Below are 13,896 nucleotides of genomic sequence, written 5' to 3'. Positions count from 1 at the left end.
AATTTTCGTTCTTCGTCTTTGCGAGATTCCTGAAATTTTATATTTTGAAATTCTTGGAATATCTATGCCAAATTTAAGTTAAATATCTTGTGAAAGGAAGGTGTCATGAGAAAAGAAACTTGAACTTTAACATTTGTATGTATCTCGAAAACAAATCGTTTCCGAACCCATGTTATAGAACTTTATTTCTTAAAATGATCCAAGGAATCTGTAATTTTCATTTCTACCTCCAATTTAGGAACACTCAAAGTCAATTCAAAACTGATGTCTTTACAAATGAATTGCAATTTGAATGAAACACATTCAATTGTAAAACACAGCACAGAAACTTGTTCGATGCGAATAACTCAATTATTCGATAACTGCAGTATTGAAATTTTGTGGGGGAAATGATACAAAAAACCGAAAACAACGGGTAAAAGTATAACTATGACGAACGAAAAAATTACAGATGGCAAAACAAGGGGGACGCCGAACGTGTAGATAAAGGAAAATAATAAACCTCGGATATAGACGTGATCGTAGTGCATTAAAAGTAATCATCTTGAAAGCCATAATAAACTCATAAACCGTAAAAGAGTCCAATTTTTTGCAGCCGTGACGTTTCTGAAGAAAAGTAAAACGAGAATTGATAAATGTATCAATTCTCGTTTATGGAAGAATTTTCGTTCTTCGACTTCGAGAGAATTCTGAAATTTTATATTTTGGAAATCTTGGGGGGGGGGGGTTAATTACCTCCAGTACCCCCCCATTTCTACACCCTTGAAGTAGTCTCAGTCAGACGATACGGTTCGACTCATTATTGTGGAATTTGTGATCAAATTCGATTCTGTTCGTCCGATAACGATAACTATAAACGAAAAAAGATACTAGAAATTTTCAAGGTAGTTTCCGATTTCGAATACAGCGGTTAAATTTATTAATGGGCAGAATTCGACAAGGAGTTCCGTCCAAATTTTGTTTTTCTGATAATTTCAAAACTATAAAATTCAAATCTTCGTGCAAATTTTCATGTCAATTGCTTAACTAGAGCCAGTGATTTGAAGGTACAATTAACAAAAATGAGTGATACCTCGGATAATTTTAAAGAAAAAAAGTCCTATAAACAATTTGTTTTCGAGATACATGCTGGTCATTTTAGTTCTACTTTTTTTTTGTGGTGATTTGGTAGGTATACGAGTCATAGCTACAGATCGGGAAATAGGTACTAACGGGTGTTTTTTTTCGAGGTATATAACTTTAAGTTGGCATTACTGTTCGAGATGGCGACCGATTTAACAGCTGTCAAGTGATTTATTCTCAGTTTGGTTTGGCAATTCATCATGAATAGACTCACGCCTGAACAACGCTTGCAAATAGTGCAATTTTATTTCGAAAATAATGGTTCTGTGCGGAATACGTATCGCGCACTACGTCCATTTTATTTTGTTTAGCGATGAAGCGCACTTCTGATTGAATGGCTACGTCAACAAACAAAACTGCCGCATTTGTAGTGAAGCTAATCCTCAAGTGTATGTCGAAACACCGTTACATCCAGAAAAACTGACTGTTTTGGTGCGCTTTATGGGCTGGTGGAATCATTGGTCCGTACTTCTTCAAAAACGATGATGGCCAGAACGTTACAGTCAATGGTGATCGGAATACAGCCATGATTACTAACTTTTTCATTGCTGAATTGAACAACCATGATGTTCAGGAGCTGTGGTTCCAACAAGACGGCGCAACATGTCACACAGCTCGTGCCACAATCGATTTATTGAAAGACACGTTTGGTGACCGCCTAATTTCACATTTTGGACCTGTGAATTGGCCCCCAAGATATTGTGATTTAACACCTCTAGACTGCTTTCTATGGGGCTATGTAAAGTCATTGGTCTATGCGGATAAGCCACAAACCCTTGACCATTTGGAAGACAACATTCGCCGTGTTATTGCCGATATACGGCCACAATTGTTGGAAAAAGTCATCGAAAATTGGACGTCCAGATTGGACTACATCCGAGCCAGCCGTGGCGGTCATATGCCAGAAATAATAATAATAATATTTAAAATGTAATGCCACAAGATTATCTTGCGGATAAATAAAATTCATCTCAATCGAATAATCCATTGTTGTTTTATTGCAATTTAAAGTTCTATAGCTCTAAAAAAACACCTTTTAAAACTAATAATTAAGTTATTCATCACAGCTTACTGATTTTAGCGGATTTTTATGATAATTTCGATGTTCCAGAGAGTTTCAGGTGAATTGATTGAATTTTTTTCGGAAATCGGTAGCATATACGACAAAACTACATTAGACAATCAGATTATTTTTGAATGCTCAATTCCAAGAAGGTGAAGAACTTTGAAAAAACTTTTCAAAATAGCGGAAAACCTGCAATGTTTGTGGTTTTTTGGAATTTGGAATTCTTGGAATTTGGATTCCGAATTGAAATTTATTTTCTGAATGAACTCAATTTTCTGAGAATGTCTGTTTTTTATGAAAGCCATTAAATATTCTCAGATTAATTCAAATTTACATTCAGCAGGTAATACCTCAAGGTAAAGAGTTCAACAGATATTAATTGGAATTACAGTAAATTATTTTCTGATAAATTTATATTACCATCTAGAATAAAAGGAATTATATAACGGGTCGAAAGTCATTTATGGATCTTATTCAAGTTTTTTTATTAAATTTAGCCAATCTTTCGACCATTCACATGGCATCTTCAGGGCACTAGAAATAATTTTTACTACAAACGAATAAACGATTATAAAAAACTCATTAGTTATCTGAATCAGGACTTACAATCAATCTGAACTTCTGGGTCCCAAAATTAAAAGGTAGGTATAATCAACAATTTAGGTTAAAATTACAAATTTCCGAAATTCAGTTCGTCAAATCCAATTAATTAATTAAATTATCTCAAAAGTATACCAAGCATCTTAAAAGTACACAAATAGATATCAAAGTTTTAAGATAATAATTGACGTATCGGATTTGACTAGCTGAATTTCGGAAATTTGTAATTTCAACCTAAATTGTTGATTATACCTACCTTTTAATTTTGAGACCCAGAAGTTTTATTTATAGATGTGACTCTCATTATTATGTTTCTGCCTGTCTTTGCACTGTTAGGTTCAGATTGATTTGCCATGTGAATGGTCGAAAGTTTGGCTAAATTTAACAAAGAACTTAAATAAGATCTACCCTATATATAATTCCTTTTATTTAGTAACAAACTCGATATTTCTTTCCTTACAACCATCTAGAATATTTAGACGCCCAATTTCAAAATTCTGGTCCTCATAACCCAACCAGTTTTTTTTTCAATCATGTTAGAGGACCGAAGAAATAATTTGGATTGCTTTAATGAAGGGACCATTTCATATTTTCGATTGTTTTCATATTCGTAAAATATATAAAAAAAACTACAACCATGAAACATTTCAAAAATTCCGGGTGATTTTTTTTTTTTTGCTATAGGTAGACATGTGAAATATTTTGTTCGATTTGTTGTCACAGAAATTCTTAGACGATTGAGTTCATTCCGAAAATGAAATTCAATTCAAAAACCGAAAAAAAATCACGAACATTGCAGGTTTTCCGCCATCTTGAAATGTATTTTGAATTGAGCACTCAAAAATACTCCGATTTGACAGGAAATCGCGACTGCAAAGGTTCAAACTCACCATACTCAATAGAATATTGCTCAGAAATGGCGTTGAACACCCTGTATCTCAATTATGCTTCGAAAACGAGGTATTATTCATAAGGCGAAAATTATTTTCCTGATGTCATCTACGCGACTATACAGGGTGATTCACCGCGGTGGCCTATTAGACGTTTATAGAAAACTAATTACAATTTTGTGCTGAAAATTAACATGTTGGGGTTTGAGATAATGATCTTTCTACTTAAAATATTTTTAGGTCTCTACAACTTTTGGTTATACCGGAATAGTTATTTATAATACAAGTGCAGAAGGCATTGATATTCTTCCACGAGTTCAAAATTCAAAAACGAGCCACGAAGTGGCGAGTTTTGGAATGAACGAGTGGTAGAATGAGCCTTCTGTACGAGTATTATACATTATTTTCTCTAATTCATTGCATTTTCATTGAAATTAATGAAATATTTCCATAAATATATTTTAGTGATTTTTGCATTGAAAAATGTTGGTTGGCAGAACTGATTTCTTTAAGGCAAATTGATGAATTGACAGATAAAGCCGTGGCGGAAAGTTCGGAGCACCAACATAGAATAATAAAATATAACCATGAAAACTGTGCGTTTCTGATATATTCTCGCACGATTTTGTTCTACAAGATGTGGAAGAATGAACGGAATAACCACAGAATTAGAGAAACATACTACTACTTTCTTATCTCAAATGGCACACAAGTATATATTGCTTTTTTGATGGTAATTTTAGCAATACTTTTGGTGAAAACTTAATAATAAAAAATATACCTAGGTTCTAATTTCGAAATTTTGAGTTTTGATAAATTTGAGTAGTCCAAGTTCATGATTTTACTATAAATAACCAGTACATTTTTGGTCCAAACCGCAAACAGTCTAATAATACTAGGTGTTTGCAAAATCGAAAATGAAAAAAGTTTTTTCGAGAAAAACTTTTTCTGCAGAAATATTCACAAAAACGTCGGTCCTCGCCGCCATAATTCTTTTCATAAGAATCCTATTAACTCATGAACCGTTGAGCTTTTACTCAAGATATGGCATATTGCTGAAATTGTTATCAAAAATGCTATATAATGATGCAATCATATACTGGGTGTGCCGTTTGAAATAAGAAAGTAGTAGTCTGTTTTCGGTATAACCGGAAGTTGTAGAGATCTGAAAATATTTAAGGGAGGAAGTTCATTATTTCAAACCTCAATATCCAAATTTTAATCACAAAATTATGATTAGTTTTTCATAAACGTCTAATTCGCGAATACGTGAATCAACCTGTATAGTTATTAGGCATTAAGTAACCTTTAGGCAGACCCGGAAGCGAAATGTATAATATCATCCCACTCAAAGTGAAAAATTCAATCCGCCTATCGATTTTCATCTATGGGTGAACTCTCTTCAATGATGCATCTAAGTCTGAAATCGTTGATATGGTTACGGTCATTGAGGCGTTATAACTCTTCGTTCGACAAATTCACAAGCCTCCATCAGTAAACCGTCAATTAGACTTAGCACATCGTCATGTCTTTGAGCAGCAGTAGAAAAGGTTCGTCCCAATCCGAATCCTCGACAAGTTCCTCAAACCAATGTCTCGTTATATTTCAAGACGACAAAAAACCCAAAAACAGAAATGAGTTGCTTTTCTACGACTCGACTACTTCAGCTTTACTCAGCAGGACTGGCACGGTAAGAAGAGCAAACAGCTTCCGAAGGGATTCCACGAAGAGCATCAGCAACGAGGATATCGTGATAAAGAGGGGTGAGCAGTTTCCAACTCCTGAGAAACTGAGGCGGTCCTTGGAAATCGGTCATAGACACAGCCTTGAGTCTATTTCTGAGTACAAGGCGAAGCACTCATTCTCCAACGCCTCTTTCTTCCAAACACGAACCTACAGCTCTATAGACTCGCCCTACTCCGACTGTACCGATTATGCCACAAAGAGCAGCGTGGAGACCAAGAAGCCAGAAGTTAAGACCCTCATTACACCCGGATCTAGTTACCTCAGTTGGATCGAGAGCGTGCAAAACGAATACTTCGGTAGGACCGACAAGAATGCGGATGCTTCGGATGCGGAAAACAAAGTTGGCGAATGGAACAATTTCTGGCTGAACTATCAGAACTCTAGGAGTGCTTATGTTTCTAGTATCCACTATAAGAGTGTTTCTCAGTGTTCCGCCCGGGACGACAAAGTAGGCGATGAGTTTTCGGACGCGAGGAGTTCATGTAGTACGCAGAAAGATTTCACGGATAAGAATTTCAATGATACTGTCACGTTGACGGTTGAAGACGCGGCTGAAATTTTGAAATACTCGCAGAGGATAACGGAGATAATGCTGGGAGCTATCAGGAAGACCGAAGGAAGTAGGGAGTTTTCTAGGAATGGATCGCAGCATTCTTCGGTTTCATATCAGGTAGGCAGCATTCAAATTATATTAAATCCGAATGTATGTTCGTTAACATTTCATGCTTAGACTGCTGATATTATCATTATGAAATTTTGCACACGAATAGATGTCCATTATACAGGGTGTCCTGTAAAGACCACGTCAAACCGAGGGAGATTGTAGATCAAAGGATAACCCACCTGCTATGACAAAATTCCCATTATAAAAGTCTTACCGTTTTCGAGATATTTTTTTTTTTTGGAAAATAATGAATTTTTGCCCCTTTCAATAGTTATGTCTTTACGGTTGGTACAATTTTTCACTTTTTTGGTTAATTTTTTCAGTAAAATATTGCTGAAGAATGATTCTAACGTTTACATCAAAAACATCCTCCGAACATTTAAAAGGGGGGCTGTGAGAAATATTTTTATTGGAAATTTTGGTAGTGGATTGTTTTGTTCATGAAGTTTAGCCCATCGAAGTGGAACCAAAATGTACCGAGCTACTACTGCACATTACACAAATAAATTGTCTATTTTATAGTGATTTCAAAAAGGTATCACACAAGTCATTTGTTATTCAAAGAAAAAAGATATGGCTGTTTTTATCCAAATGGGTACGTTTCTGACAAAATCAAATTTGTCAATTCTGTTGAGAAATCTTCTATGTTGCAATACCTAGTGAACAATGGCAATTGTTTACGTGCGAAAATATTACTCGCATAATTATTCACCTCAACGAAATTCAATTTTTCCGGCAAATTTTGCGAAAACATCATGCAGATCCAGATTTTTTTAATAAGATCATTTGGAGCGACGAGTCAAAAAAAAAATATCTCGAAAACGGTAAGACTTTTATAATGGGAATTTTGTCATAGCAGGTGGGTTATCCTTTGATCTACAATCTCCCTCGGTTTGACGTGGTCTTTACGGGACACCCTGTATAAAGAACATATAGGGATGCATCAAGTCAAGTAGCTTGATATTTTAACCAACTACTTGATTTGAAAATCAAGTGATAAATTACATACTCAGTCGCGGATCATGACGTTCGGCTGACCGAAGCGCAACTGACTTCAGCGTCCCTGCCACACAAAGTTGTATGGTTTTCTTCAAATTAGTAATGGTATTTTAATTTTTTTGTTTTGTTTCTCTTATTTTGAAATCACCTTGATTCGGTCAGTGTCCCAGCCTACTCTTCGATGATTTCGAAATCATTTCTAATATGAATTATGAGGTCTGTTAAATATTTCAATAAAGCTCCTACATTGAAAATATTTATACATGAGTATCTTGAAGACTCGTACTGGTGATGTTGATTCATTGTAATAATTTTTCCCACATGGCGTTGATACACAGATTTTGTACATAATTAAAAAATCGTATTGCTACTGAACAAGATTCTACAGCTAATTTCCAACCAAATTCAAGGAAACGCTAGAACGGCATTAGGAGAATGTTCTTTCAATTGATTTTGTAGACCAGTATATTTCGCCGATATATTAGACGCATTGTCATAAGACTGTCCTCTGCACGTAGTTAAATCTATTTCGAAATTATTCGAGACGTCTGTGATCATATTTGCCAAATACACCCCATCATGTTACTCAAATGGGACGAATCCAAAGAAGATTTCTCTAATTAAAAGTAAGTTGATCTACATGATTCACATCTTGCGTAAAATCGACGATAATAAAGTAGAACATAGCTTCCTTAACTTGGTCAACTAAATGATTAGTGGCATTGTAATTTACAATTTGAATAAACACCTATGACACCGGAGAGCTATTTCAAGCGAAGCTAATTATTTAACTGTGGCAACCATTCTCTTCAATATTTCACTGCAATCATTTTCTTCTATCTCACAATTTTTTATAAGACGGCTGCCGACTTGCAGAGTAACATACATACAAAGCAATATAATGATTTAGATCAGGAAGTGAATTCTCGAAATTTGCATTATCAACATTACAATTATCCTCTTCAGTATTTTCTTCCATTTAATCCAATTTCACTTTGAAGATTGAAGGTGGTAGTATTGCATACCCTCAATCTTCTGCTGAATCGAAAGATTTCAACATCAGAGGCAATAGTATAGTAATCTATTACTTCTGATGTTGAAACACTTTTTAGTAGAGTTCAGTTGTTTAGAGAGGGGATTCAGCACTAAGCAGAACCATTAAGGACTCAAGGGTCTCAAGGAGTCTACCTGGAAAATTCCCTTCTTGATTGCGATCTTGCAACGTTACAATTGCCCATGAGACATGAGACTCTAAGACTGATTTCTAGGGATTCTTAGCAGGAAGCTATAGTTCTCCAATTCCCATTCAGCGAAGTTGATGTAATAACGAGAGGTATTACGCAGGTATTCTTTCAGTTTCAATAACTAAAGTGGTTTAACGCACGTACTATTCCAACTTCTATATCTCAAGGAAGTTCTTCTTCACGATGTAGTAAATCGGAAATTTGGAAACTATTGAAATTTTTAAATTATTGAAATAAATATTTAGCATGTATATACGTTTGTGAATTCGGTCTATTTTGCATGGATAAGAAAAAATAAACTAAATCTTGGCTTATCTTACACATGTTACACAGCAGAAAATCCGTAAGGCTGCAGGCAAAATCGAATTATGGTTCTAGCTGAGACAGCAGAAAAATCTAGCTTGAGTTGAGGTTGAAAGTGGGGTCTGTTGACGAAAAATGAAGAAGGAATGATGAGGCTTAAGTAAGAAGATCAGGATAGTATCGCTTAGGGTCTCGTATTGTGAAGGGTTTAGAATTCAAACGTCGGTCAGTCGTGAAACCGGACTTGGATTAAAACAATTTCTTTTGAAGATCAGAGTAATTTTTAACAAGGTTGAATCAAATAGAAAGGAAATTTAGTAGATAGGAGAGTTGAAGGAATTTTAAGTATTTAAGGAAGAAGAAATTGTTTTAACTCAAAGACAGGTTGAGTTAGGTCAGAAATAGAAAACAGGGATTTTTTGGAATAAAGTTTTAAAATTTGTTTTGGTATGAATTAGCTCGGAGTGCGCGAATCGGGAGTGGAGTTATTAAAAAGGAATTACATGTTTCGAGTGTAAGTTAACAATCTTTTGGCTATTCAATTAATTTTTTTTTTTGATGATTTTTAATACTTTTTCGATGAAGATAACTTTATTTGAGTAGTCCCGATTCTCCCAAATTAATAGTTGAATAGACAATTTTGGTTATTTTGTTTTTTTTATATGCATAATAGATAATTTGAGACATTTTTTTTAATCATAAAGTTTTGGCCGTTGAGTCAAATATATAAAAATTTCGTGGATATTTTTTTTCTCTTTATTATATTTAATTTTAAAATTCTAATCGACTTTTACTAACCCAGAAAACTAATCCTGTCCCTAGGGAAAGAAAGTCAACTAAAAAGACCTGTCCATAGAAGCGACGGGCCGGACTGACACATAACATCTTTGTGAATTGACCATATTCACCGTCGCCATATTGTTATGCGACAATACCAACTACCCAGTGTTCCCAACGGAGAAATATTGAGTTTACTAGAAAAATTCCACAATATAAAGTTTATAAGTGAAGTTTATGTGTACCTTTTCTGGCTGCTACGCCAGATAGGCTTGTTTGGGACAACATTGTGCAAAAATTTCACCTTTTGGCAATAAAAAGATTAGTGAAAGGTGGTTTTCTGAACAAATTAATTGTGGCCGAGTGTATAAATGAATGCTTCGCTCCATTTTTGGAAATAGTCAGTGGAAGAATAGTCTTTATAGCTGATAGTATTTTTGATATTAGCGGTATTTTTGTAGTAAACTCAATATTTCTCCGTTGGGAACACTGGGTAGTTGCAGGGCCCCCGCAAGGGTCATAAACGCCCGCGTGCCGAAAATATTTTGGCGCTCCAAAAAGGGGGGAAGTGGAGAAAAACGTCGCAGGATAATCGGCAAAAAATGTTTCAGTTTTTGTTAGGAATTTATTTGTAGAAGGGTTAAAAAAACTATCAGCAACCTTTATTGAATGCCTTAAGAACTTTATGCTGTCAGTTGTTGCATAATACATTTTTTAAATGTTTCATTATTTTATTCAAGCATTCGATCAAAACCGCATTTTATTTTAATTTTGTAATGAAACTGCAGAGTTTTCAAAACCTGAGCTTTATTCTCCTTTAAATTATTCATAATATTATATTAAAATATTAATATTATTATTAATAATTATTAAATATTATTCCATACTCCCCGCCATCTTCTCCCTTTGTTGACGTCTAGCTTTTTTTTGCTCTCGAAATTTTGCACCAGAAGGTCGTTTTCTCTTGTATGGCTCCTAGAATTTAAGAAAAACTTGATCCAGAATTGGTAAGGACATTCACCCATGATTTACTTTGCGCCATCCCTTTGAGAATAACCCGTATGTTTTCATTTTTATGAATTTAAACCTTAAATCCGAGCCTTTAAACCTAAACGGAGTTAATATTAATAATAATAATAAGTTAAGACCGATCTGAAGCACATACCCTGTTCCTGTTATAATAATTAATTTTTGGCAAAGGTGAAATATATTTTTTTTAGAATGTCAAACGGCTAAGAACATCAAATAAATAATACAGATCCAGGGTGCATATTAAAAAAAAATTAAGTATAATATGATGGTGGCCCCAGGTAACAAATTCAAAATATCAAAGTCGATTCAATTTTTTCACGATTACAAACAATACTTCCCTATTTGAAGCAAATAAAAATAATATTATAGTATATAGGTATGGGCTAAGTTAGGATGTGCACCATTTTAAACAGAAAAAAAAATATCGAATTTTATAGACTAATAGAAATGCTAATACTGTATGTGGATAGGTACTTACCATTTCATAAAATTTTATTTAATCACAACAAGAAACAGTAAAACAAACCACAATTACACAAAATACAAATCTTTCCAATTATCTGAGTATTTTAATTTTTTGCGTCTTGACCTCAACGTCCTCAACCCCTAAACGTTTCGAAACAAAATAACTATTCTTTGATTCTTTGGATAGGTTTCTGCTGTTATAGCATAGCAAGCAGATTTTGGTAGTTTCAGAAATTCTCTGTAACATGTAGTATTTTTCCTACAGATGGTGGCGAAAGTTTCACTAATTCCCCTAGCTAAAAGCTATCGCTTCGGTATTTATGATTGTTTATGTGTACCATATGCGTTTTAGTGATGATCGAAGAAATGGTGCCCGCCGTCCAGTGCAAGGTGGTCCATAAAGAAATCCCGTACCGACAAAGGGATGATTATTTATGATTTGTTTACTCGAAAAGAATCGTATAATTGCAATCTGTGGCCGAGGTTATTTTATAGGGATTGTGACGTTCGGGAACTTGTTTGGATGTGTAAAAGATGTCTTTGAACGTTTAAAATTGTTGAAAAAATAAAAAAAAAATTTTTCAAAAACCTTTGGTCTTTCGGATTTTCATGCGGTCTATAAGAGATTTTGGCGCCCCTTAAGAGTGGCGCCCGCGTGCGGTGCACGCGTTGAACGCGCGGTTGCGGGGGCCCTGGGTAGTTGGTATTGTCGCATAACAATATGGCGATGGTGAATATGGTCAATTTACATAATTATTCATTCTCCGAGACCTCTGGAGAGCCGCTCTTCCAGGGGTTGAAAGAACATCTGAAAAGTGAACGTTGGTCAACATTCTCTGACCAACCCGTTCATGACAACGATATTTCAATCCCAATAGAGATTTCTATTGTTTAATCCCAAGGGAGGTTGTACTTCTTGATATTCTTCAATCCCAAGAGAGGTTTCTGTTGTTCCAATCACACGGGAGGTGCTTTGGGAAAATGAACAACGATATTAGAATATGTTAACCTGAATTTACAACTCCTTCTCGGATTTCTTACCAAGAAATTATAAAGACATTTATCATAAAATAAACCTGAGAAGGAGTTTTGTTGAAATTATTTGACATAAAAAGAATTCCACCAAACCTGAAATACATTTCTGCAAGATGGACGAATCTAAAAAAAAACTACTGTTTCAAAATTAATCAATTCATCCTGGTGAGATTATCAATTGTTGAATGCAAATATTTATGTCAATACTTACCGAGAATATCGACACAATTCGTGCCGATAAATCAAATTCTAAATCTCAAATTAAACTACTAATGGCTGAAATCTAAAACAAGGTACGTGTCTTTCCTGAAGTCTCGATAATTATTGAAAATCTTTCAGAAAATTTTCTTTGTTTTTTTTCTCTGGATAAGCGCATCTGTGGCGCTTCATCGGCGACCAACCACACACGACGAATCGACAAACCACCGCGTCTTTGAAAATTCCAGTAGCGTAACATGAATTGAAGCGTGCAAAATCGTTGCAATCTGTTGAGTTTTTATGTTGCCGTGGAAAGCTCGATGTTCGTTCTCCAACTGCCCATCGCAAAATTTGTGATAATTGCATCGATTTTGAATATTTCTAAAATTTTCGTCAGCCATCAGCCGTGTAAGAAGTGAGTCGAAAGCCTTCTTATAATCAAAATATGTCATAATTCTATATATCTTGAAGGCTTAATCGCATATAATGAAATTTATTACCACTGTTATTCGGTCCCTTTTGCATTCTTGGAACATCCTTTCTGTTCTGAGTCATTACTCATTATAGTATATTTTTCTTGTTATGTTTGTAGATACGAGATCCTATTATGTGATTTGGTTTCGTGGGTGGGAACTACTGCTCTATCGATATAAAATATTTTTAGCGCTTCGGTGTTGTTGCTTTTATCAAAAAGGAGTAACAACTTCAATATTTCAAACAGAACACTTTGTATATTATTACTTCCGATCTTGTTTCCGTCTTAAATTGTTTCAAACCCGGAGTTGTCTGGCCTTTTGTAAAATCATCAATGGTGTGTTATAATAATAAATAAAGTAAAAAAATACAGGATGTTGTATAGTGAACAGTGGGACAACGCTGTTTTGATTTTTTGTAGGTACGATTGATAATTTTGAAGAGCGGAGTTAAAAAATTTTATGTCTGTTATTGGAAATCAAATATTTTCTTGTAGCCATAAGCGAACTGAACCCAGACATTCTGCCAAAAAATATATTGAAGAAAGTGTTTATTCCCAGGGTGTAAGAATTCATATGTCAGAAAGTGTATTTTCATTCGAACTCCATAATTTATTATAGCGTTTTTTTACAGACTTCAATAAAGGACGAGGTTTTGAGAGAAAGATCCTTCTCTTACACTCCAAACACTGACCTTCAACGGCAGAAGATCCTTCAAAAGACCACCAATCCTCCACAACAGTCAACAAGTTCCAGCTGTATCAATGCTATTCTGAACACAGGAGTAGCAGATTATTTGAAAAGAGTAATAAACAAACGAAGAGAAGTGAACGATTTCTCCGGTGAAGTTCCAAAGTCACGTCATAGTTTTTCAGAGTGGTCGATCAAGTGATCATCATTTTTTTATGTAATGCTTGCCTGTTCCTATAAATGTTTGAGTTGAAAGAGATGTATTCCATTAATTTCAAAATATTTACGACCGTTCTTGTTAAAAATATTGTTGTTAGCCTAATCCAATCAATTTCCGCCAATAAATTTAATTTGTACTTAAAATATTCAGATATTTCGATTATTATGAAGGTTTTCCAATAAAAAGTTTCATTTTGAATAGCCTGCTATCTGATTAGCAGTCACTTTTGAAGCTGTCATCTTTTGACACTATTGACAAGAAAAAACTACATCATTACTTAAAATGGAACGATACATGCTTTTTTGCATTTTGCAGACACAAAACTAAAGCACTTTCAGTACGTCGTGAAGCACCTTCTCGGCCTACATTAGT

General features: G+C 34.7%; 1 protein-coding gene across 1 annotated transcript; it reads left to right on the top strand.

Annotated features, from left to right (window-relative positions):
• Positions 1 to 5,015: 5,015 nt before the first annotated feature.
• Positions 5,016 to 13,636, top strand: LOC123672303. Its single transcript, XM_045606370.1, has 2 exons — positions 5,016 to 6,094; positions 13,249 to 13,636. Exons 1-2 carry the CDS (start codon positions 5,204 to 5,206, stop codon positions 13,504 to 13,506), a joined length of 1,149 nt encoding a protein of 382 aa, XP_045462326.1. The 5' UTR covers positions 5,016 to 5,203; the 3' UTR covers positions 13,507 to 13,636.
• The last annotated feature ends 260 nt before the right edge of the window (positions 13,637 to 13,896 follow it).

Source organism: Harmonia axyridis, chromosome 2 (assembly GCF_914767665.1).
Source record: "Harmonia axyridis chromosome 2, icHarAxyr1.1, whole genome shotgun sequence".
NCBI classification, from domain to species: domain Eukaryota; kingdom Metazoa; phylum Arthropoda; class Insecta; order Coleoptera; family Coccinellidae; genus Harmonia; species Harmonia axyridis.
The sequence above is the reverse complement of the archived record's forward strand: the minus strand, read 5'-3'. Positions and strand labels throughout refer to the sequence as shown.